Source organism: Astatotilapia calliptera, chromosome 7 (genome assembly GCF_900246225.1).
Source record: "Astatotilapia calliptera chromosome 7, fAstCal1.2, whole genome shotgun sequence".
NCBI classification, from domain to species: Eukaryota; Metazoa; Chordata; class Actinopteri; order Cichliformes; family Cichlidae; genus Astatotilapia; species Astatotilapia calliptera.
The window spans coordinates 31,566,117-31,589,428 of NC_039308.1; the positions used below are offsets into that span (position 1 = coordinate 31,566,117).

The 23,312-nt window shown below is 38.9% G+C and overlaps 1 protein-coding gene across 1 annotated transcript in view; it reads right to left on the reverse strand.

The window, feature by feature from the left end:
• The window catches only part of igsf9a (immunoglobulin superfamily, member 9a), a 63,168-nt gene that overhangs the window by 17,854 nt on the left and 22,002 nt on the right, over positions 1–23,312 (reverse strand). The window contains exons 4-9 of the mRNA XM_026174326.1: positions 22,743–22,889; positions 19,012–19,160; positions 18,071–18,182; positions 11,831–11,972; positions 6,127–6,272; positions 3,358–3,500 (exon numbers count right to left, since the gene is read on the reverse strand). Of these exons, the coding sequence (XP_026030111.1) occupies positions 3,358–3,500; positions 6,127–6,272; positions 11,831–11,972; positions 18,071–18,182; positions 19,012–19,160; positions 22,743–22,889 (839 nt within the window). The remainder of the gene's footprint in view (positions 1–3,357; positions 3,501–6,126; positions 6,273–11,830; positions 11,973–18,070; positions 18,183–19,011; positions 19,161–22,742; positions 22,890–23,312) is intronic.

The window sequence follows — 23,312 nt, forward strand, 5'->3', positions numbered from 1 at the left end:
GTTCCTCGTCTCCCTCCTCTTTCTTGGGTTTCTGCTGCCTGAGGTATTCACTGAGCACTCGGTCAGTTGGGGCCATCTTCCCAATGTATTCTTGGATGTTCCTTGTCTCATCCTGGACTGTGGTGCTGACACTCACCAGTCCCCAGCCCCCTTCCTTCCGCTTAGCGTACAGCCTCAGGGTGCTGGACTTAGGGTGAAACCCTCCATGCATGGTAAGGAGCTTTCTTGTCTTTATGTCAGTGGCTTCTATCTCCTCCTTTGGCCAGCCTATTACCCCAGCAGGGTACCTGATCACGGGCAGGGCGTGCGTGTTGATGGCCCGGATCTTGTTCTTACCATTCAGCTGACTCCTCAGGACTTGCCTGACCCTCTGCAGGTACTTGGTGGTTGCAGCTTTTCTAGCAGCCTCTTCATTGTTCCCATTCGCCTGCGGGATCCCCAGGTACTTGTAACTGTCCTCTATGTCTGCAATGTTGCCTTCTGGTAGTTCAATCCCCTCAGTTCTGACTACCTTCCCTCTCTTTGTTACCATCCGACTACACTTCTCCAGTCCGAACGACATTCCAATGTCATTGCTGTATAGCCTGGTAGTGTGGATCAGTGAATCGATGTCTCGTTCACTCTTGGCATACAGCTTGATGTCATCCATGTACAGGAGGTGGCTGACAACTGCTCCGTTCCGTAGTCGGTATCCGTAGCCAGTCTTGTTAATGATCTCACTGAGGGGGTTCAGGCCTATGCAGAACAGCAGTGGGGACAGAGCATCTCCTTGGTAGATCCCGCACTTGATGGTGACTTGTGCTATGGGCTTGGAGTTGGCCTCTAGTGTTGTACACCACATCCCCATTGAGTTCCTGATGAAGGCTCTTAGGGTCCCATTGATCTTGTACAATTCTAGGCATTCCAGTATCCAGCTGTGGGGCATTGAGTCATAGGCCTTCTTGTAATCAATCCAGGCAGTGCACAAGTTGGTCAGTCTGGTCTTGCAGTCTCGGCTGACTGTTCTGTCTACCAGTAGCTGGTGTTTTGCGCCTCTGGTATTCTTGCCAATTCCTTTCTGTGTCTCACTCATGTATTGACCCATGTGCCTGTTGATCTTAGCCGATATGATGCCTGACAGGAGCTTCCATGTAGTACTGAGGCAGGTTATTGGTCGGTAGTTGGAGGGGACCGGTCCTTTCTTGGGGTCCTTGGGGATCAGGACCGTCCGACCTTCAGTTAGCCATTCCGGGTGTCTCTCGTTAACTAGCAGCTGATTCATTTGTGCTGCCAGACGCTCGTGGAGTGCAGTCAGCTTCTTTAGCCAGTAGGCGTGAACCATGTCGGGCCCTGGTGCTGTCCAACTCTTCATACTGGAGACCCTTTCTTGGATATCTGCCACTGTGATGGTTACTGGACCCTGTTCAGGGAGGTCGCTGTGGTCTGCCCTCAGATCCACTAGCCACTGAGCATTGCTGTTATGGGTTACGTCCTTCTCCCATATGCTCTTCCAGTATTGCTCCGTCTCCAGCCTTGGTGGTGCTGTTCTCTTATTGTTCCCTTGCCACTGAGAGTACACCTTTGCTGGTTCTGTTGAGAACAGCTGGTTTATTCTCCTGCCTTCTATCTCTCTGGTGTACCTCCTCAAGCGGCTGGCCAAGGCTGTGAGTCTTTGCTTGGCAGTTTCCAAGGCCTCAGGTATGGACAGCTTGCTGTATTTTTTATGCACCTTCTTTGTCGCACCTTTCTGCAACTCCGTTAGTTGGCTAACCTCCCTCCGTGCTACTTTGATCTTACTTTGATCCATGGAGGGTACTGCCCCTTGTGGCTGTTCTACTTATAGCCAAGCATCTCACTGATCACTGCTGCCGTATTGTAGATCAGCTTGTTAGTGTTGGTAATCGTGGTTGTAGGTATTGTCCGTAGTGCTGCATTAACATCATCTAGCAGACCTTCTGAGGGTACTTCACGTAATCTTGGTAACCGGCTACGGGGGATCCAGGTTTCAAGCTTGGCCATGATCCTATTTTTCAGGTCAGTTCCTCTCGCACTCAACGATCCTTCTCCTATCGCACTTGGGGCTATGTACCCAATCTCGGGTGGGGGTGATGATATCGCCCCCCTGACCGGGCGTCCTGATTCCCCCTTGCCGTAGCATTTGTGATGTACCTCGTCAATCTCTAGCTGTGAGAGCAGTCCCTTCTTTCGAATGTTGGAACACTTTTCGCCGTCATTGTGGATGTTGGGTATCGAAGAATCCATAGGTCCCTCATCCTATTCATGTAGCCCCTTCCGCCGGGGTTACTTGCGTAGTAGCATTCCAACAACGCCCTGTTTTCGTCTCTTGCCCACCGATGCCTTCTTGTTCCAGTAGCCCACTTTTCGTCAGGGTACCCTGGTTCCTCAACACCTGACGCGGACCTTGTTGATCCGGGCGGCGTCCGAGCCGGCATGCCTTCATATTTATCTGTCTCGCTCATGTCTGCGGTAGGCTTGCTTAGCATAAGGGGTCTAGCCTTAGGACCCTTACTGGATACAGACGCCCCAGGCAGGAATCGAACTTGCGATCCTCTGTATTGTTCGATACATATGCGTACCGAACCGAAAGCACTGTATCGAACGGTTCAATATCGATACGAGTATTGTTGCACCACCTCATATATATATATATATATATATATATATATATATATATATATATATATATATATATATATATATATATATATATATATATATATATATATATATATATGTATGTATGTATGTATGTATGTATGTATGTGTGTGTGTGTGTGTGTGTGTGTGTGTGTGTGTGTGTGTGCGCAACTATTTTTTTTTTTTAAAGAAAGGACAAAGCTACTCCCCTCCCCCATCTGTAATGGTTCCTACACCCATTTATCCAATGAGATGAAATGAGCAGTAGATTGAAGTGAAAGCAGAAGAATAATAGAAAAAGATGGGAGTACACGGGGCAGTAAGGAATGCCTTAAGGATGGCTTTCATAGCTTTTAAGACTGAAAAAAGTCTGCCACTCTATTAAAATGTATGTGATTGCATGGCCTTAGACCTAGGAAACAGAACATATTTTGATGCGTCAGCACAGGAAATGTGAATTTATAATGTTTAAATAACTACATAAATAGTAAATAAATATAGTAAATGCTCAAAGCTATCGAGTCATAAAGCTCACAGCAATGTTGGACAAATTGTGCATTCTGTACTAATAGAAAACAGCCAGTGATTCCTTGTGAGTATCATAAATCAATAGTCTAGTGTTGGGTGCACAGAACAGGGGATAGCATTTTTTTAAGGACACAGCAAAGGCTGATTATTAAGGAAAATGTGCGGTTATGTGGAAATTATTATTCTTATTACCAAAGACAGGTCGACTGGTTCTCCGTCCTTCATCCAATCCACACGGAGCAGCGGGGGCTGAGCTACCATTGGGCAGGAAACCACACCATCCATACCTGTGGGGAGGTATGTTTCCTGGGGCATTTTTAGTGCCTGGGCTGGGTCTGAGAACAGTTATATAGATAAAACATTATTTATTTTTGTAATAGTTAAGCATTCAAATACTTTACTGTGTCAACACTGAGGAAAACTGCACATACCACTGCAGAGGAACTGTGCCATGATCCATAACTTATTTTGAAAAACAATTGTTTTGTTGTAGTGCATTTTCTGCAAGTCTGTGTATTCAGTATAAGAAGTTTGCAGTTGACTGAGTGCCTGACAGAATAATATATTTCACAGGCAAGAGCAAAATGTTAATAGGGAACTGTTTACAAAACCTTAAAGAAGCCTCACAAATAAAAAATACAATAAGCGGAAAAAACAAGACAAAAATTGGGGTTTCAAGGGAATGTATGGTCTAGTTTTCTACATCAGTTCTAGGAACTGTGCATTTTTTCATTACAGTTTATTTCAGAACTAATTCTACTGCTGACAGCAGTGCAATAAAACACCATATTTAATGTCTCTGGAATCTTATTTTCATCTTTTTGATTTAATTTATATAGATTTCCTTAATAAACACTAGTTATCAGTCTCATCCAGGAACTTTGTAATTTCCACTGTACCTCTGTTGAAAGAAGGTACGGATATCCTTTGCCGCTTGGCATTAAAGTTATCAGTTACTTTCACTTTCCTACTGTCTTTTATATATTTTTTCTGAGATCACTGTTTCAATATATAAAATATGACTGGGGCTTTCTTAGTGGTAATTAAACTAATCAGGACATGTTTTTTTATGACTTAGTGCTTAAAATGAAGCTTAAAATATTGTTTGTGACTGTCCATCACAGTGTTTGTCTACCTTACGATGCTACAATGTTTCTAAAGTGAAGACTGCCACTCCACATGAAGGGAATACATGCGACATATGAAAGAAAGCTCAGACAGTAAGCAAAACATGTCAGATATGTAGTAAATCTGCTAATTGGCATTGGCAGATAAATCCATCATATATGTACTCACACTAATCATGTTATGGTTTCCTAAATATTCTATTCACCAGTTTAGTTATAATTTTGTTTTTATCTTTGTCAGGACCATGGACTAAACATATCTTGCCCATGGGCAAGTAAAACCTAATTTCGATACATATTTGTATTTTAAAGACTATCAAAGATACTAGATAAAAATAGAAATATGTTTTCAAAAATACATATATCATCTCCACTCCAGAAACATAACAGAAGTATACACACTGTAAAACCTCTATATGTACATGTACCCTTCATTCAATAAGGAGACCACCCTTTCAATATATAAACTATATAAAATATATGACACGGCTGGTTTCTTAGAATCCACTTTCTTTTTTGCCTCTAAAGAAAAAATAATAATCTAGACATTTTCAAGGCATAGGGGAGCTTGGTTCTTGCCTTAATGGACTTAGATGAAAAGGAGGATTGTGCAAAGGCTGAGTTTCTTTACTCTATATTCACACAGCACAGTTGATCCTAAAGCTTTGGTTATCTGTGCTGAGGAAAGTTGTTCAGAAGTTATCAGTGCTGAAAATGCAGCATAGTGAACTAAAACAAGATGAACAAGTCAAAGTTTATTTGTACTGTGATGCAAATGGACTCTGGTTCTTTCTGGATGACCAAGCTACTCAACGCCTGACTTACATACAGGTGTGTCAGCTTCCTCTACTATGTGTGTTAGCCTCCTGCCATCTGTGATGCCAACACTTGATGGATTTCTGTCAGCACCATCCACTGAAACACTATCTAATGTGTCATGCTCACACCCCATAGAAGTACATCTTTGATAATATTTTTTGCATCTTTGTGTGTTTTAATGGTTTGAGGGTTACTGGGAATGACCTGATTATTCTAGGTGACCAAGGTTTTAAAATCCAGAAATGTTACATAGGCAGTCCATGTGGACTCTTACCTTGCTATTGAAGTTGTTTCTAAAATTAATCAATGCCAAATTACTGCCAGATTTCACAAGTTTTCATGCAATTTAGGCCCTCAAACAGGCAATTATTTTGTCGAAATAATATTAAACTGAGCAGATACAATGGGGCCTTTACACTGTGAGTGCTCAGGCCTTAATGACAATAATATTCATAATAATAGAGACAATAATGAAAAGAAATGAAATTTGAAGGAAATTACAAATAGTCTTTTAAGGACTCATAGTGGCTCTGTGATTGGATGAAAACTGGACAACTTTTATGCTGTACTGCAGAGGTTACTAAGCAAACATTGAAGCACTTTCTCTAACAGACTGATTCAGCTCCCCTGCCACAAGGACAGACACGGAAAATTGTTTCATACTTGATACAATATCTCTATAATGCAACACATCTGTCTAGCAGACAGTCGTCTGTACCCTGATGTTTAACAGTTAATTTCAGCTTAGTTAAAACAGACACTTGTGAGCCAATTAATGCTTTACTATTAATTGCTTTACCACTTTTGTAGCCATTTGAAATGTTGTTTCTGCTGGAGTTACTGAAATATTTTACTTGCTATACAGTACATTAATTAGTGTATGTTTAACTTATTTAAGATGTTGTGTGTTGTAGCTAAAAAGAATTGACCAATCTGGGATAAATGAAGTACACAGTAAATATTTCTTCTTATGACATCTTATTATATATTAGCCACAGACCACACACAAACGTACGCATCACTGTGAGGATGGCAGAGGCAGTTGGCGGCATGAGCAGGCCATTGGTTGGCACACAGGTGTAGTTGCCAGAGTCCTCTGGGATCAGCCTGGAGATAAGTAGAGTCCCATCTACCATGATCTTCACTCGTGACTTTAGAGACCTTGAGAAAAACATCAGTATGAGAGCAAACCAGCTACTTTAGAATAAGAGGGAAATATTCTCTAGCACATTTTCAGAACATCAAAAGTGTAGGAGGGTTTTTTTTTTGTTATTATTAATATTGTTATTCACTGTTCTGTGCAGATGGAGGTTAAGGACATTTCATTTTATTTCAGTTAGAGTGAGAGGCAGTGTGCCCACTCATGTTATACATCCTTATATTTAAAGAGAAAGGAAAAAAAAGACAAACAAACAAATCCATCTAACAGGCTTGTGACTTTGGTGTTATGTTTAAGGGACCACCTTCAGCCACATTCACATTCACGTACTATAAGAAACTTGGATATTTCTTAGCACTACTGTTTTCCTCTTGCATTGAAGAAAAATAGCCAGTGCCACTGAATATTTTAGTTGTTTCAGTTTCATGTTAACAGAGAATCAATCGAAAAATGTGATATGGGTCACTGTCAGTGACCGCAAAGATTTATCGCCAATGCTGAAGGCCTACAGAGCTTTTCAAGCTCTTTTAACTCAATTATGAGGCTTTACGGCGCATTTACTGTATCAGTCAGTTGCAGCGGGGGCCAGCTTCTTTAGCAAACAAATCTCTATCAAACCCTCGGTATGTTAACTGCCTCAGGAACAAACGGCAGACACACAGAGGACAACCTGCAGAATAAAACTGGAGATGGTAAGAAGTTGTTTTTTACCATCTTACAGGACAAAATAAAACAAGAGGTCAAAGGTTTATTGGACGTACATTTCTTTATCGTCAATTTTATTCAGCAGCACTAGTGTCAAAACTAAAATATGCCATCAACTATGGAATGAATTGCTATGGAAAATAGACATATAGAGAATGTAGCCACATATTTACATTTCCTTATATTCGTTTTTTCCCAGGTTAAAAGTGTCAGCTTTAGTTTATCCAGAACATTATAATTAAATACCTGTAATCACCTAATAAAATTACCATTTGCTTCAGCTCTACTTTTTTTAAGCAGTAATTAGCAACTAATTGCAAGCTAACATGCTGAACTAATAAGGCAAGGATAATACCTGCAACAGCATGTTGGCATTATTGGTGTAGACAGAAAGCCATGCATGTGTTAGGGTATAGCACAAAAGTGCTACTGTGCCCAAGGCTTCAGCACTAAACTACCTTCTCACTTTTTGTATCATATTTCGCTAGCATGGGTATAATTTTTCAGGGAGTTACTGATTCCCCTTGTGGTAAAAATAAATAAATAAATAAATAAATAAAGTGGAAAAAACAAAAAAACAAAAAAGTTTTCCTAAGGTGATTTACTTATGAAAAATGATAGATGTACAGGGCTCATTCAAAAAAATAAATTGTTTGCTTTTTGTTTGTTTGTTTTTTCATACATGGAATAATTAGCATTTTTAATTAGCAGTTTCTATTCTAATAACTCAACAAACACATTTAATATCCACGTTACTCTTGCTCTCTTAAGCTAATACTGCCCTGTTTGGCATCAATAACTTGTAGGTATTTTTGCACAACTATCCACCAGGCTCTTGTAAAATTTTCCACTGCCACATGTAGATTTCAGTCAACTGTATTATGATAGAGGGCTTTTTTCATGTACAGCCCATTTAAATCCTCCTACAATGTAAAACAAACATAGCCAGCTCTATTTGTGACATCATTTCTGCTGAACGGCAACAAGATGATAACGTAGCTTTTAACCTGACTAGGCCTTTTCATAACTCTTCATCACTTCTCTTGCAGCCATTCCTTGGCTGATTTGCTTATTTGATGGGAACCATTATACCATCAAAGGGTACCCTTCAGGTTCAGTTTTAAACTACTTAATAAATTCATAATATCTTACACAGCAAAGATAATAACTGCTCATAACTGGGACTCAGAGACTCCCCAGTCCACAGCGACCCCAAATCATGACACTACACACAAATGTCCATAAGTGACATGCTCATCACATCACATTTGTGATGGTCACAGCATTTGTGACTTGACAAATCGACATTTGAGTTACCAGTCTGGAACACAGCAACCCAAAAAGCCAGGCATAAGAGTCTTGGTTTTGGCCTAATGTTACTTTTAGGCAGCCAAGTCTTTTCCTTGCACATCTCATCTGCAGGTCAGCACATGTACTTTGAGACGAACAGTAGCAACAGTTTCCTGTAGGTCCTGGAATAAAGTCCAGGGGGTTCTTGGAGACTTCTTTTTCCATCAAACACTTTACTCTTGGGCTAAATTTGCTGGGGCAGCCATTCTTGTACAAAATCTTTTTAAGTCCCTTGCCAGACTCATAGGCACCCAAAACTTTTTTTCTGATTCCCTTACAGAGTTCTTTAGATCTTGACATGAGAGGACACACTTCAATAGCAAAGAAAACACCAGACTCTTGATGTCATACTTTTTAAATAAGACAGGTTCCAGCTCTCACTTCTAAAGAGTGTCCAATCATTGGCACCCAATCTGGAACACCTGATCCGAAATTTATGGATCTGAAGGTGTTACAGCTGTACGACTTTACTTTACTTACTGTTTCCACATGAATGACTTTACTTTTTGTAATTAATGCTGTGAACATGAAATAATTAGTTTGAGAATAGTGTCTTTCTTAAAAGGTACAAAGGTCAAAATACACTGAAAATATGACAAATTCAAAGGGATGTGTTGATTTTTTTTTTTTTTTTTGCCATGATTGCATCTTAAACCCAAACAACAGCATGAAATCTGAGTGTAAATGGAGAAATGAATATAGGAAATCTATTTTGGCACTGTCAAAAAGCACCTCACTATTTTTAACAAAGAAATGAAAAAAAAAAAGGCTTATTTCCCACCATTAGTCATAGATAATCAGAATAATCCTCATACGCTCTACTCAGCTGTTAACAGCAATATATATCAGGTCCAAAAAGCCTCTCTGAATCTCCCCCCCACCAATCGAGATCCGGTTGAGTATTAACCTGAGTATAATGAACAGTAATACCTGTTTTAGAGAAATGCTCAAGGGGAGAAGTAATGCAAATTAAGCCCCCAACCTGCTCAACTGACCCTATCCCAGCCACTGTTTTTTAAGAGACTGTTCAATTGTCTGGTGCATGATATGCTGGCAATCATGAGCCATTCCCTGCTCACTCCATCTTCTCTCTGGCACAAAACAGAGCTTTTATGAAACCTCTCATAGAGAAAAGCTCATTCGGCGCTTTGCAGTTTTCAGGGCAATATCTTTTTTCTTCTTTTAAAGTGACACGACTGATGCTACTGCAACATCAGAATTTCTTCTCTTTTCTATTTTTATTTTATTTCTGTATTTTTCTTTGTGTTTGGAGACTACAACATAATGTTATCTTTTATTGTCCTTTACATAATTTGGGGGTAAAAAAATAAGTTAAAAACCATGAGATAAATGAAGTATTTTGGCCTATTTTTTGTCTTATAACATTGTGGTGAAATTGCACATTTACAAACACACAAAATATGCTGTTTCCAGTATTTACAAACTAATAACCTTCTGCATCTAACACCTGCCGAGATACATTTCTGATTCCACTGATTCATTATCTATCAGCTAACTTTTAACTTCATACCTTTTGACCAGCTGATACTAGAAAGAGAATTGGAGACTGAGGACAGTGCAGTGCAATATATGTTTTTTCCCTACTTTTAATCACTGTGCTCATTAATATTTAATGCCCAGTGCATATGAGGCATTAATTCATAAGAAAATAAACACTGATTTAGAAAACTTCAATGTGATACAATGTTGTTTTTCATATCAGCTAATGGGTGTTACCCTGTTGTCTACACCTGGACAAACATAGACAAGCCACACTAGTTAAGAAGAACTGCAGGTAAAATATGAAAACAGAGGCTCGTCTCTGACTTAAAATCCTTAGCACAAAATGTCAAGCCCCAAACAAGTAACCTCAGCGTGTGTGTGTGTGTTTCTTTTTTTCCTTATTTAAATTTCACATCTGAAGTAGCAAAAAAAAAAAAAAAAAAAAAATCCACCTTCTATCATCTCAGGAATATTTCTGGTGCACAGCTCACCCTCTCTCCTAGGCATATACCGAAGGAATAAAGCATTCTTTCATCACTAGCAGACTTGATTACTGCAAAGCGCTTTCAATTCTGGGCCAGCAAAGAAACCTTTTAGTTGTGAGTTCTTTAACGTGGCCCTTAGGTCACCACTGGACTGTAAAAACAGTTTGTGCAGTCAATGTTACCTCAGAGTGAAAAGAAATCACTCAGTGCTCATTTTCGTTAATTCAGGTCTGTCTAGATGTTTCACTTGTATCTAGAAAACAACAAGTCAAGTCAGGTGCTTATATACTTATTCAACAGTATGTGGGGACGTGTGATTGGTCCATGATGAATTCTGAAGCATGACAACAACTGCAAATGCATAGCCTGAAAGACTATCTCCAGCTAGAAAAGGTGCCCTGAAGTAACTTGACAAATAAAAGCAATTCATGGTGTTATTTTTAAAAGCATTTCTTATTTTTGGCACTAAAAAGCTTGAGCACAGTGATGTGCATATTCTGGCAGACAAACCACAGATCACCTTAGACACTCCCACGGGACACTAAATACTCAGTTTTTATGAATAACAAAAAAAAACCTACAGGCTGTATTGGGTGTATTTTCCCTTGGTGCTGTTGCAGTTTTATAACAATTTTACATTTGCCTGGTAAATTTGTTGCTATTTTAGTGCATGCAAACATTAGCTATTAAACTCAAAGAAACCATACTATGTATTGCATTTACCATGCATTATATGCAGCATCAATGAGGGTTTCATAATAAAGTGATCTTTGCATGAATGTATCCATGTTTCCAGATCAACAGAACGTATGGATCCACGTTTACCTGACATTTTTGAACTTGAGTGACAGGGGGTTTGAGTGCCTTATAAATAATTGAATGATAAAACATATAAAATTGATGACATCTTGCTGTAAATTTCATGAGCACATTTTGTGATCTCATGTATCCCTTTATTTAATGCAGAGTCTGAAGACTCGCCCTCATTCACCAAAATGTCAGTATATACCAACACGTACAAGATCTGCGCCTGTTTAATAAAGACACTCTGCAGACTGCATGTTAGTTATTGTCATGAAAGTATTCAATGAACTGACACAAGTAGATGTCAGACATACTTTTAAGGAATGTTCTGGATTTGTTAAACCCACAGAATTGGGCTTTTGTGTGCTATAATGCCTATTACTAAGATATACTGTAGGAGGAGGTGAGGTTAAGCTTCTGGTAAATTTTCAATACAGTCACTATAAAGTAAATCTCATCTCTTGTACAACCTGCCCAACATGTTGGGTTCTTTTTCCTTTTTTAAAAAAAATTTAAATTAAAGATTTAATGTGACAAATCTCAGTAATCCGCTTTTTGTGATTTTCCTTTTTTTATGATGCAAAAGATAATGAAGGCAATCTTGAACAAAAAGCACAAAATTCGATTTACGTAACAACCACTAAGCTTTTCCAACATTCTCGGAAAAAAAAGAAAAGAAAAAAGGATAATAATCAAAATGGTAGTTCACTCACTCTATATGATAGACATTTTCTCCACCTTTTTCCCACACGTATGTCATGTTGGGGGGATCTGCCACTGCCTGGCACTGGAGATGTGCATCTTGGGACATATTCAGAGAGGTGTTTTTGGGAGGTATGACAATGACAGGCGGACCTGGAGATGCAGGATACAAAAAGGCTGAGTGCAGGGTATAATAATAAAGATTTCCTTTTTTTTTGTCTCTATAGTTATTAAATAAATAACCTAAAAATCTAAGAAACAGTGTCAGTTTGGCAGAGGACACAAAAAATTAATAAATTACATAAGTACAATTCCTTTGTATCTAGATGAATAAATTCACCTCATACAAATAACAGTTTTAACAGATTTCTCTTTCTCAATACTCATCCTCACAATATGTCCCTTATCTACACTAGGTGTCGTATTCTCCTTTTACTTTAATGACTATTTTGCCAAAAAAAAACTGAATTGGAAGGACCTCTTAGGAAAGAGCTGCAATATAATCAAATAATGATAAAAGACTCAAATAGATTGTTGCATCTATTCTAGTATATTGCATTCTCTTTTAATTAAATTATACTTACTGTAACCTTCACTATCTTACACCTTTTTTATGATGCAACAAAAGACAGTATATTGCTCAAGTATTAAAAAATACTTAAGCGTGATGCCTTATATGTTTCAGTACAACATAAATACATCAGTAGCTCAATATTATCCTTTAACATTACGCTGGACTACAGTATTCTTCTTGTAGAGGAGTATAGTATGTTGTATTCCTTTTGTTTTAGCTGGTCTCAGAGCAAAACCTGTTTTACCCTCCTTGAGACATCTACTAATTTCTTACATTCCCTTAAAAATCGTATTATTCATAGGAGAGAAAAAAATGAAATAGTCTGTGATGCAAAATATCAATCTAATAAATATCAGAATGAATTATTCATGAAATGCATGGTAGCGAAAGACACAACCACAGATAAAGTGGGAAACAACTGGATATTTAATGGTTAAATAGGTTGTATATTGGTGAAACGTAATAACAACAAAAATAGATGCTAAAACCTAATAAAAGAAACAAAATACAACACAGCAAAAGTTGAATTGTAAGAAGTAGATGTTTACTGAGAAATGAAAATAAAATCCAACTTAATACCCCATTGGCTTTTCAAACATTTCTTTTAACCGTAACACTAAAATATACAAAACATTCTGCGATGTTGCAGCGGTCCCCATCATGTCTTTGCTTGACCAGACATGTCACATACACTGTATTTATACATCTTTTACATTCTTTATGAGCAGCCCTTTGTCTCTCTCCAAGGTCTGCTGGGTCCTTGTTCAGAAACCAAAGTACGTACTTACTTAAAAATTAATATTCTCAATATGTGCCGTACAGGTGATAAGTTGGAGTATAGACTTCACCTGTTATTAGTAACTAATTTGTCAAGACACTAATTTGTAGAAATAGTAAACACAGCTCAGATTGTGCATATGTGAGGCCAGTGCTTAAACATTTTTAGTGAAGTAAAAAATTATGACATCAATATATCTGACAAAAATCCATACATGCAGAGTATATACAGTATATAGAGTACAAGGGTGCTCTATAGATGCACAGATGCCCTAAACTAAGAGTATAGGCAATTACTAGAATATTTTCTGTGATGGTTAATGTATCAGTATGCATAAGCACTTCATATTTTAGCATTAAAAATATAATTTTAATTAATTACTGTTGTTATCTCTTAATTTTCAAATTTACTGTTTTACAAAAGAAGCAGAAAAAAATTGTTAAGGACATTATTATTTTTTGATTAAGATGGCAAACTACAGATATTTACTTGCATTCCTGAATAGATAAATTAGTTTTAGTGGTTGAATGATATACTTGTCAGAGAAGTCCAGTGTGCTGGCTCAAATGTGGGTTTAAGAACATGATTTAATTGGTTTGTTATTTGTATAGTAAATAAAAATATATATATGTTTCTTAATTTTAAATGAGCTTTTTACAGCTTTCTGAAACATTTGCATTTTTTTTTTGTTTTTAATGATAGGTAGTGTTAGTCACTGTATGTAAGTGCAGTACATTAAAATTTTACTGACAAAAGACAATTAAGGTATTATTACTTTACTATTTAAGAATGAATCAGAACCACTCTACTAGACAAACTATGTAAAAAAATCTTTGCAGAGTTACCCCAAGCATCTTTTAATGTATATGTAATATGTTTTGTTCTGTTTTCATGCCATTGCACACTGGAAACATTAACTATACATAACGTTTCTGGTTCTGAAAAGTGGAGCCAATGCAAAACTGCCTTAACCAGTGTTCTTTCTAAGGAGGAAGTGACTCCTCTGTCTGGAGAAAGAATTTATAAATAGGATGTCATACAGTATATATATATATCATATGCAATTCATATATGACAAAATTAGCCAACATTTGACTAAATCTGTAACTTCACTGATGAGTGAATGCTGTTTAGTATATAAAGTATGGTTCCACTTGTGGTAAAAGGAAGATGAGGTTTGGTATACTTTAGAGCAGGTCTATGTTTTGATTGACAAGTATGAGCACAGAGTGCCCTCAAAAATCTGAGCTATCTTATGTCTTAAATGTTTAACTCAAAGCTTCAAGAGTGACTTTCCAAACTAATGGGAGACCTCACAGAGGCTGCATCCATCACTTATCTGTAGTCTATGACCTGACACCATATACACCAATAAATCAGTCAGTCTCTAGCTTCCTAAGGTTATAATGGTTGACTGGATATTTTAACACATGAGGGTTTCTACAATGACTCTTTTGAAGCCTTTAGTTGTGGTGACAAATGTGCTAATACAAACCAAACCAAAAGTCAAAAAGAAAAACAGTGTGTACACCAAAGCAACTGAAAGGAATTTGTCAAACGCAGCTATTTTAGTACCATTACAATGTTACATTTATCTCTTCCCTGAGCCACTCCAAACTTGTATTAACATGTGTGCTCTTTGCACAGAGCTAATAAAAAAGTTCTAACACCACATGTCTTATATACATATATAAACAAGATCATAATCATTACAGCGCTCATTACTGAACAAGTTTATAATCATAAATGCATGACATATATGCAAGAGTGAGTGTTTAGAGGTTACTTAAGGCTTTTAGTTTGATTCCATCCAGATCAGCTATTAGTCAGTAATCCATCCATGTGGCAATGCTTCAGAGGAATGCAGCCAAAGCTCAGATAATGTGACTTAGAGCCGTACGTGCTCATGATTATTATTTTAAATGTGGCCACTGCATCTGTGAGATTCCAAAATTAAGTGAAGCCTCAACAAGACTTTTTGCCAAAACAAAAATTATTTCCCCATACACCATGCTACAGATGAATCCTGGTCCTCCAGAGGAAAATCAGCAGTAGGAGTTGGAGTAGGAGTACAGAAGAAGTCAGAAATATATTCCACAGTGTATTACGCAGTGGTGTGTTGGTGTAATCCAATGATATACAGTAACCTATTTGCATATTTTACATGCATTTCTCCCTAAACTGGACGGTAGAGCTATGATTTGAAAACATCTTTGTAATTTTCACGTGTGTGAACACCTGCATGTATTACAAGCAATTAGAAACAATTATTATCAAAAGAAAAGTTTCTTTTTCAAAATAAGAACTAATTATGCATTTTATTCATAAAAGAAAGATATATATATATATATATATACATACATACACACACACACACACACACACACACACACACACACACAACACAAATGCTACGGCAAGGGGGAGTCAGGACGCCAGGTCAGGGGGGAGATATCATCACCCCCCGAGATTGGGTACATAGCCCCAAGTGCGATAGGAGAAGGATCGTTGAGTGCGAGAGGAACTGACCTGAAAAATAGGATCATGGCCAAGCTTGAAACCTGGATCCCCCGTAGCCGGTTACCAAGATTACGTGAAGTACCCGCAGAAGGTCTGCTAGATGCTGCTAGATGATGTTAATGCAGCACTACGGACAATACCTACAACCACGATTACCAACACTAACAAGCTGATCTACAATACAGCATCAGTGAGATGCTTGGCTATAAGTAGAACAGCCACAAGGAGCAGTACCCTCCATGGAGAATCAGGCTAGAGGGCAACATCAAAGTAGCACGGAGGGAGGTTAGCCAACTAACGGAGTTGCAGAAAGGTGCGACAAAGAAGGTGCATAAAAAATACAGCAAGCTGTCCATACCTGAGGCCATGGAAACTGCCAAGCAAAGACTCACAGCCTTGGCCTGCTGCTTGAAGAGGTACACCAGAGAGATAGAAGGCAGGAGAATAAACCAGCTGTTCTCCGCAGAAACCAGCAAAGGTGTACTCTCAGTGGCAAGGGAAAAATAAGAGAACAGCACCACCAAGGCTGGAGACGGAGCAATACTGGAAAAGCATATGGGAGAAGGACGCAACCCATAACAGCAATGCTCAGTGGCTAGTGGATCTGAGGGCAGACCATAGCAACCTCCCTTAACAGGGTCCAGTAACCAGACATAGAGGACAGTTACAAGTACCTGCGGATCCCGTAGGCGAATGGGAACCATGAAGAGGCCGCTAGAAAGGCTGCAACCACCAAGTACCTGCAGAGTGTCATGCAAGTCCTGAGGAGTCAGCTGAATGGTAAGAACAAGATCCGAGCTATCAGCACCTACACCCTGCCTGCGATCAGGTACCCAGCTGGTATAATAAGTTAGCCAAAGGAGGAGATAGAAGCCACTGACATAAAGACAAGAAAGCTCCTTACCATTCATGGAGGGTTTCACCCCAAGTCCAGCACCCTAAGGCTGCACGCTAAGCGGAAGGAAGGGGGCTGGGGACTGGTGAGTGTCAGCACCACAGTCCAGGATGAGACAAGGAACATCCAAGAATACATTGAGAAGATGGCCCCAACTGACCGAGTGCTCAGTGAATACCTCAGGCAGCAGAAACCCAAGAAAGAGGAGGGAGACGAGGAACCATCATGGAAGGACAGGCCCCTGCACAGTATGTACCACCGGCAGATAGAGGAGGTGGCTGATATCCCGAAAACCTACCAGTGGCTGGACAAAGCTGGACTGAAAGACAGCACAGAGGCACTAATCATGGCAGCACAAGAACAAGCTCTGAGCACAAGATCCATAGAGGCTGGGGTCTATCACACCAGGCAAGACCCCAGGTGCAGGCTGTGTAAAGATGCCCCAGAGACAATCCAGCACATAACAGCAGGGTGCAAGATGCTAGCAGGCAAGGCATACATGGAACGCCATAACCAAGTGGCCGGCATAGTGTACAGGAACATCTGTGCCGAGTATAAGCTGGAAGTCCCGAGATCAAAATGGGAGATGCCCCCAAGGGTGGTGGAGAATGACCGAGCTAAGATCCTGTGGGACTTCCAGATACAGACGGACAAAATGGTGGTGGCTAACCAACCGGACATAGTGGTGGTAGACAAACAGAAGAAGACGGCCGTAGTGATCGATGTAGCGGTTCCGAATGACAGCAATATCAGGAAGAAGGAACACGAGAAGCTGGAGAAATACCAAGGGCTCAGAGAAGAGCTCGAGAGGATGTGGAGGGTAAAGGTAACGGTGGTCCACGTGGTAATCGGAGCACTAGGTTCGGTGACTCCCAAGCTAGGCGAGTGGCTCCAGCAGATCCCGGGAACAACATCGGAGATCTCTGTCCAGAAGAGCGCAGTCCTGGGAACAGCTAAGATACTGCGCAGGACCCTCAAGCTCCCAGGCCTCTGGTAGAGGACCTGAGCTTGAAGGATAAACCGCCCGCAGGGGCGTGCTGGGTGTTTTTTATATATATATATATATATATATATATATATATATATATATATATATATACACACACACACATATACACACATATATACACATATATTCATGACCACAGACAATAAACTTTTCACTAAGTTACGTCAACTTCTCTAAAATGAAGCCTTCACACTGAGCAAAACACAAAGCTTTATCACGATAAAGCAACATCGGCAAGTCCCAGATGATATCTTGTCTCACATCATGATATTGACTCTTATTTAGTCACTGCGTGGCTAAATACCAGTCAAGTTCAGTTTGAACTTCTTTTACTGCTCTGTTGCATGATGCAAGGGCAAGAAACAGAAATGTAAATTATGGTGGCTTCAAGCCAGTTGGGCACACAGACATCACAGAAACTAAAGGAATTGGCAGGCAGAAAGACAGACAGACAGACTGTTAGGCAACAACTGACCTTTGATCTTCACTTTTGTCACGCAAGTCACGTTCCCCTCAGAGTTGGAGGCGTGGCAAGTGTACTGTCCTGCTGAATGTATACTCACTGCTCGCAGAGATAAAACTCCATCCTGATAAATATGACATAGTAAAAAAACGGAGAGGTGGCTGAATGCAGCAGGCAGGTAAACACACAGAAAGTACAATAGGTAGCAGCAATTGCAGCCTTTGCAAAAGCATTGGCATCCTACAGTATAATGTCAGTATTTAGTACTGTATGACATTTGCATCCAGCTGATAGTAGAATAGTAATATAGTAGAATCTTCACTTCCTACGTGCATACTTCACATGTATCCACACAATGGTTCCTGTGCCACAATATTTCAACAGGTAGGAGTAATAACAGATTTGGTGCTTGTGTCCAAAGCACCTTTGTTTTCCTTCCAAGGACTTTTCTAGAACCTATTCGTGTGCCACTTTGCATCAACACTACTGTGTCAACTTGGATGGATGGATGGATGGATGGATGGATGGATGGATGGATGGGCATTTGAACTGAGGCTGATTTTAAAGTATCTTGGATACATTTGCTCAGTGTTACCCAAACTTTGTATGTATTGCAGTGCATGAACACTATACAGTTCAATGCACTTTTATTTATCACAACAACAATCAACTCAAGTCACTAGTAAGGTAAAGACCCTACAATAATATAGAGAAAATCCGAATATTCAGATGGCTCCCTTTTAAAAACTCCCTTTTAAAAAGGAAGAAACCTCCAGTAGAACCAGGCTCAGAAAGGTGCAGCCAACTGCTGAGGGTTGAAAAAAAAAAAGAGAGAGAGTACTACTATATATTATTTTCGAGGAAAATTTTGTTTATTTATTTCACCCCATGCATGTAACAACTATAGCGCTATACTTGTATTGCAGGTTTAAAACCCCTTAAAAAATACATACCTCAGAAATATTTTTTTGAATGGCAATGCCGTCTTTAAACCAAGTGATGGCTGGAGTAGGGTTGCCATTAGTCATGCAGGAAAGAGAAATGTGACTTCCAACCAAAGCCTCGAGGACAGGAGGTGGGGGTTCAGTGAAGGCGGGTGGGGCTATGGATATAAAAACAGCTTTAAGAAGATGCTCATAAACCATCTAAATTTAAAAAACTTAAAAACAGATTCCGCCATTTATGGAAAAACAAATTCCGATTGAATACTTATTCACACCATCCATAAACAAATATACATGTTCATACATTCTGATGGTATAGTTTGTGTCCCCTGAGTGGGAAGTGTAACAAATTAATATAAAGATTTTCAACTTTTTCATATGATGAAATATTTCTTTACTGATGGAAATGGTCTCCATAGGGATAAAGGTGCCACTGATTGGTTTGATAAGTTTTGAAATGATGTGAATCACATGTCATGCTCCAACAACTGAACACCTGTGGGAAATTTTGGACCGATGTGTTAAACAGCAATCTCCAATATCACTATCAAAACACCAAATGTGGGGAAATTCATTTGGAAGAATGGCGTTTCATCCACCCAGTACATTTCAACAGACTTGGTGAGTCAATGGTAAGGAGCATTAAAGCTGTTCGAGCTGTTTAGCCTTCTGTAAAAAGCAAGAAAGCTCTGTCTTCAAAGCAGAAGTATTAAGGGAAAAAATACAAAAGAGGAAAAACTGGATTAGCAGACAATACATTTATATACAACATGACAGCTGTACAGCCTGCTTTGTTACAGCAGCAGCCTGAAAGACACATTATTATTTCACATACCTAACTGAAAATGTCAGTTGCAAATGCAGCCTTTTAAATGTGCCTTTAGAACATCTTGCTGACACTTTAAATCTCAGATCTTATCAAAGGACAATCAGGCCTTCCTTTTTTGTCTGCAAACACTTCAGAGTTAAAAAGCCACCATAACTTATATCCTTACTGTAGCTGTATATGAAGAATATTTAAGTTTTTTTTTACTTACTCTCTGAAAATAAACTTTAGTATATTATTGACTAATAAAACAGAAAAAGAAGCATGTTCTTTTATCTCGCCAATTCAAACCCATGACAGTCGCACAGATTATTATTGAAGGGGAGTGCAAACAATAGGTAAAGCCCATACTTGCAGGGCATGCCAGCAAAGTAACATCCAAGCCCTCAAGTACACAGTCATCATCTATTACTATTCTCACCCCTATCCTGATGCTCACACAGACCAGCTCGGTGAAACTGTTTCTGCCGCTTTGATCTGAGGCGCACTCCTACTTTGTTCTGTATGTTTGTGTGTGGAATCATAGCAAAGGTTTTCGAAAATATAGATAAACTTCAAAGGGCAAAAATAATGATGCATATTTCATATTACGATTTATTATTTACACCTATCAAGAAGTATGACGCTAACTCTAGTCAATGACTATTCTTTCCAAAATCCAGGTAAAAGAAGTCAGAAGTTATCCAAATTACCTGATCTGTTAAAAAAGTTTAGACACTATTAAAAAAAAAACTTCTTTTAACATCATGTTCGTTTTCTTTCAGTTTAAGAGGTGATTTTTTTATGTAGTATATACAGCAGTTACCTGATGAGTGGAAGTTCATACGGTAGACTGTAAGCTAAAAGATCACATTTGAATAATATAAACTTCTTTATACTGTATTAATATATATTATATAGAATGTAGCCTAAAAAAATAAAGGAATTAAGTCATGTTTTCTATGTTTCTTCCTTTGGAAACTAATACAATTTAACAACTAAATAACTCATAATCTTTACTTTAAAAATCAAAACATATCAGCAAGTTTTGTAAATGGAAAACATGTTGATAATTAACATTTACATGATCTGCACACTTTAGCACTTTTTCTTGGTTGTTTTCATAACTGGTCAGAACTCTGGGATAGAATGACCTTTTTCTCTTTTCCTTGAGGATGGTCGTGTGGGTCCTGGGCTAAAAGTGGCAATAAAGGAAGCACTGAAGCACCTTTCCTTAGTATGTGGAGAACGCAAAAAAGCTCTTATCATGGTTGCCGCACAGATAGTCCCAGCTTACTCGGCTTAGTTGGGAACCTTCCCAAGCAAATTTGACTATTCAACCACACCCCAGGTCTTGCTTTCCATTCTGACTGCACCGCCTTTCCTCCCGCCTTCTCCCATCACTGAATGTAATACTGCCACATCCCAAGCTACAGGAATGCAGAGTGAGCAGTCTGCATTAGTGCATTATAGTTTCATTTGTTGCTAGCATGAGGGGTTAGCTGTTGCCTGGTAATTGGTTTAAAATTGAATGTAGATAAAAAAGCTGTATGACACACATCTATCTGCATGCTCATTTTTGGTTCCATTTCTAGTCATTTCCATTTTTATGCTTGAAGCACTCAAAATATTTTCAGTTTAAAACACGCAATTAGTCATGTGAAAAAGAAAGTCTACCCTCACTTGTGTGTAGACAAAATGCCACAATGTTCCCAGGAGTGACTATTCTAGCTAATTAACCCAAAGGTCAGATCGTGTATTGCTCAGAGAAATTACAAAATACCCAAGAGGTTAAACTCAGACTCTACAGGCCTAAATTAGATTAGTATTTTTATTTTAGCATTGTTAGTACATAATATTGCTTCATTTAGTAATTTTTTTTTCTATACTCAAGCATTTCTTTTTACTTCACTTGCCTAAAAAGAGTTTTTCTTACCAATTTATCTTTTTTAATTTCCTCTAATAACTGTGGTGTGGTCAATGTTGCTAGCAGAACTTCAGGACTGACTACTTTGTTTTACGTTTTATCAGCGTGGTTATTTGCTAACATCACAACTGAGCCTATAATAGAGGCATATAGCTCATGTTACATTTTGTTTCTTGATTTGTATAATATATAAATAAATGCATGTGAATGATTTAAAAAGGGGTCTTAAAAGTAAAGCCATAAAGAAAATGTGCCTAAAAACTGCATTCCTTGAAATCTCAGAAAGGGGCAACTCCACTGGCTGCAAACATAAGACAGGATAAAACAAATTTAAAGACATGTTCTTTTATTTAATAGAACATGGTAATTTTGTGAATTAAGAACCTATTTAAAGTAAAATAAATGACAAAAAGGGCAGGATTTAGACCGGGATTATTAAGTCAAATATATGCATCAGCAGTGTCCTTTTGTCTTTTTAGTCAAATCAAACCCTCACTAAACAAGGAGGAACGAAAAAGACTACTGTTGAAGAAGCAGACATAAAACAACAAATGGATGGCTGAGTGGCTGACGTTATGTCCATCTTTTATATACAGTATATGTGGTAAATACACCATTGAGCTGCTAAAGAATCTAAAGTTGTTGGTATAACATGACCAAAATATAACTTCTAAGCTGGATGTGTGCTTCTGTTGTAATGATAGCAATAAATCAATCTCATCAAATAAATTGCAAACAAGACATAAGAGCAACATTTCAGCTAGTAACAAAATAGTACCAAGGCCTCAGGCAGGCTTTCCTGTGCTGTAGTAAAAGTTAGCGTTTCTCATTTTCAGTGGTTTGAGTGACAAACTGGTCTAGGGGGCTGAGATGGAAATTACTGTTCGAATCTGGTTCAATCCTGTCGTTTATTTACATTTTGATCTCTGGCTTACTGTAAAAAAGCCAACTAAATTCTTCTTTGAGAGCAGCCATGATGACACACACAAGCTGTTCCATTAACCTCACCAGTAACAGAAAGTACAGTCCAGGTGCCATTTTGCAGCTCATCTGTTGGCTTATCCAGTGAGAGGATTCGACACTCATACAAGCCCTGGTCAGCGAGCAGCAGGCCCTCCAGCCTGAGGGTGGTGATTCGTACCAGAGATACTCGCCCTGCGGAAACAGAGTGCAGGAAAAAAGTGAGAAGGTAGGTGCATGGAACGTGACAGAGGAATAGCGCAGACAATTGTGACTTCACTTGTCAGGTCTCAGGTGTGTGCATCTGTTGGTCTGTGATGCTTTGTCACACAGGAAATGAATAGTGTCCTCAAATGGTGCCTTAAAATGACCACACAGCAACATATGCACAAGCAAACACGCAAACTGCAGCACACATGCACGCACAAACTTAGAAATCTGATCTCCCTGTTGCCAGGTGACGGCTCCCTGGAGCCAGTGTAGCTTGCAACATCAAGCCTTTATCTTTTCCAGTCTGCAGCCCACATCTTTCCATGTCCATCTAGTTTTTCACACTTTAACAGACACGCAATTGTCCGGTGACCCAATAGCATGGGAAAGCATGGCCGAAGAGAAACT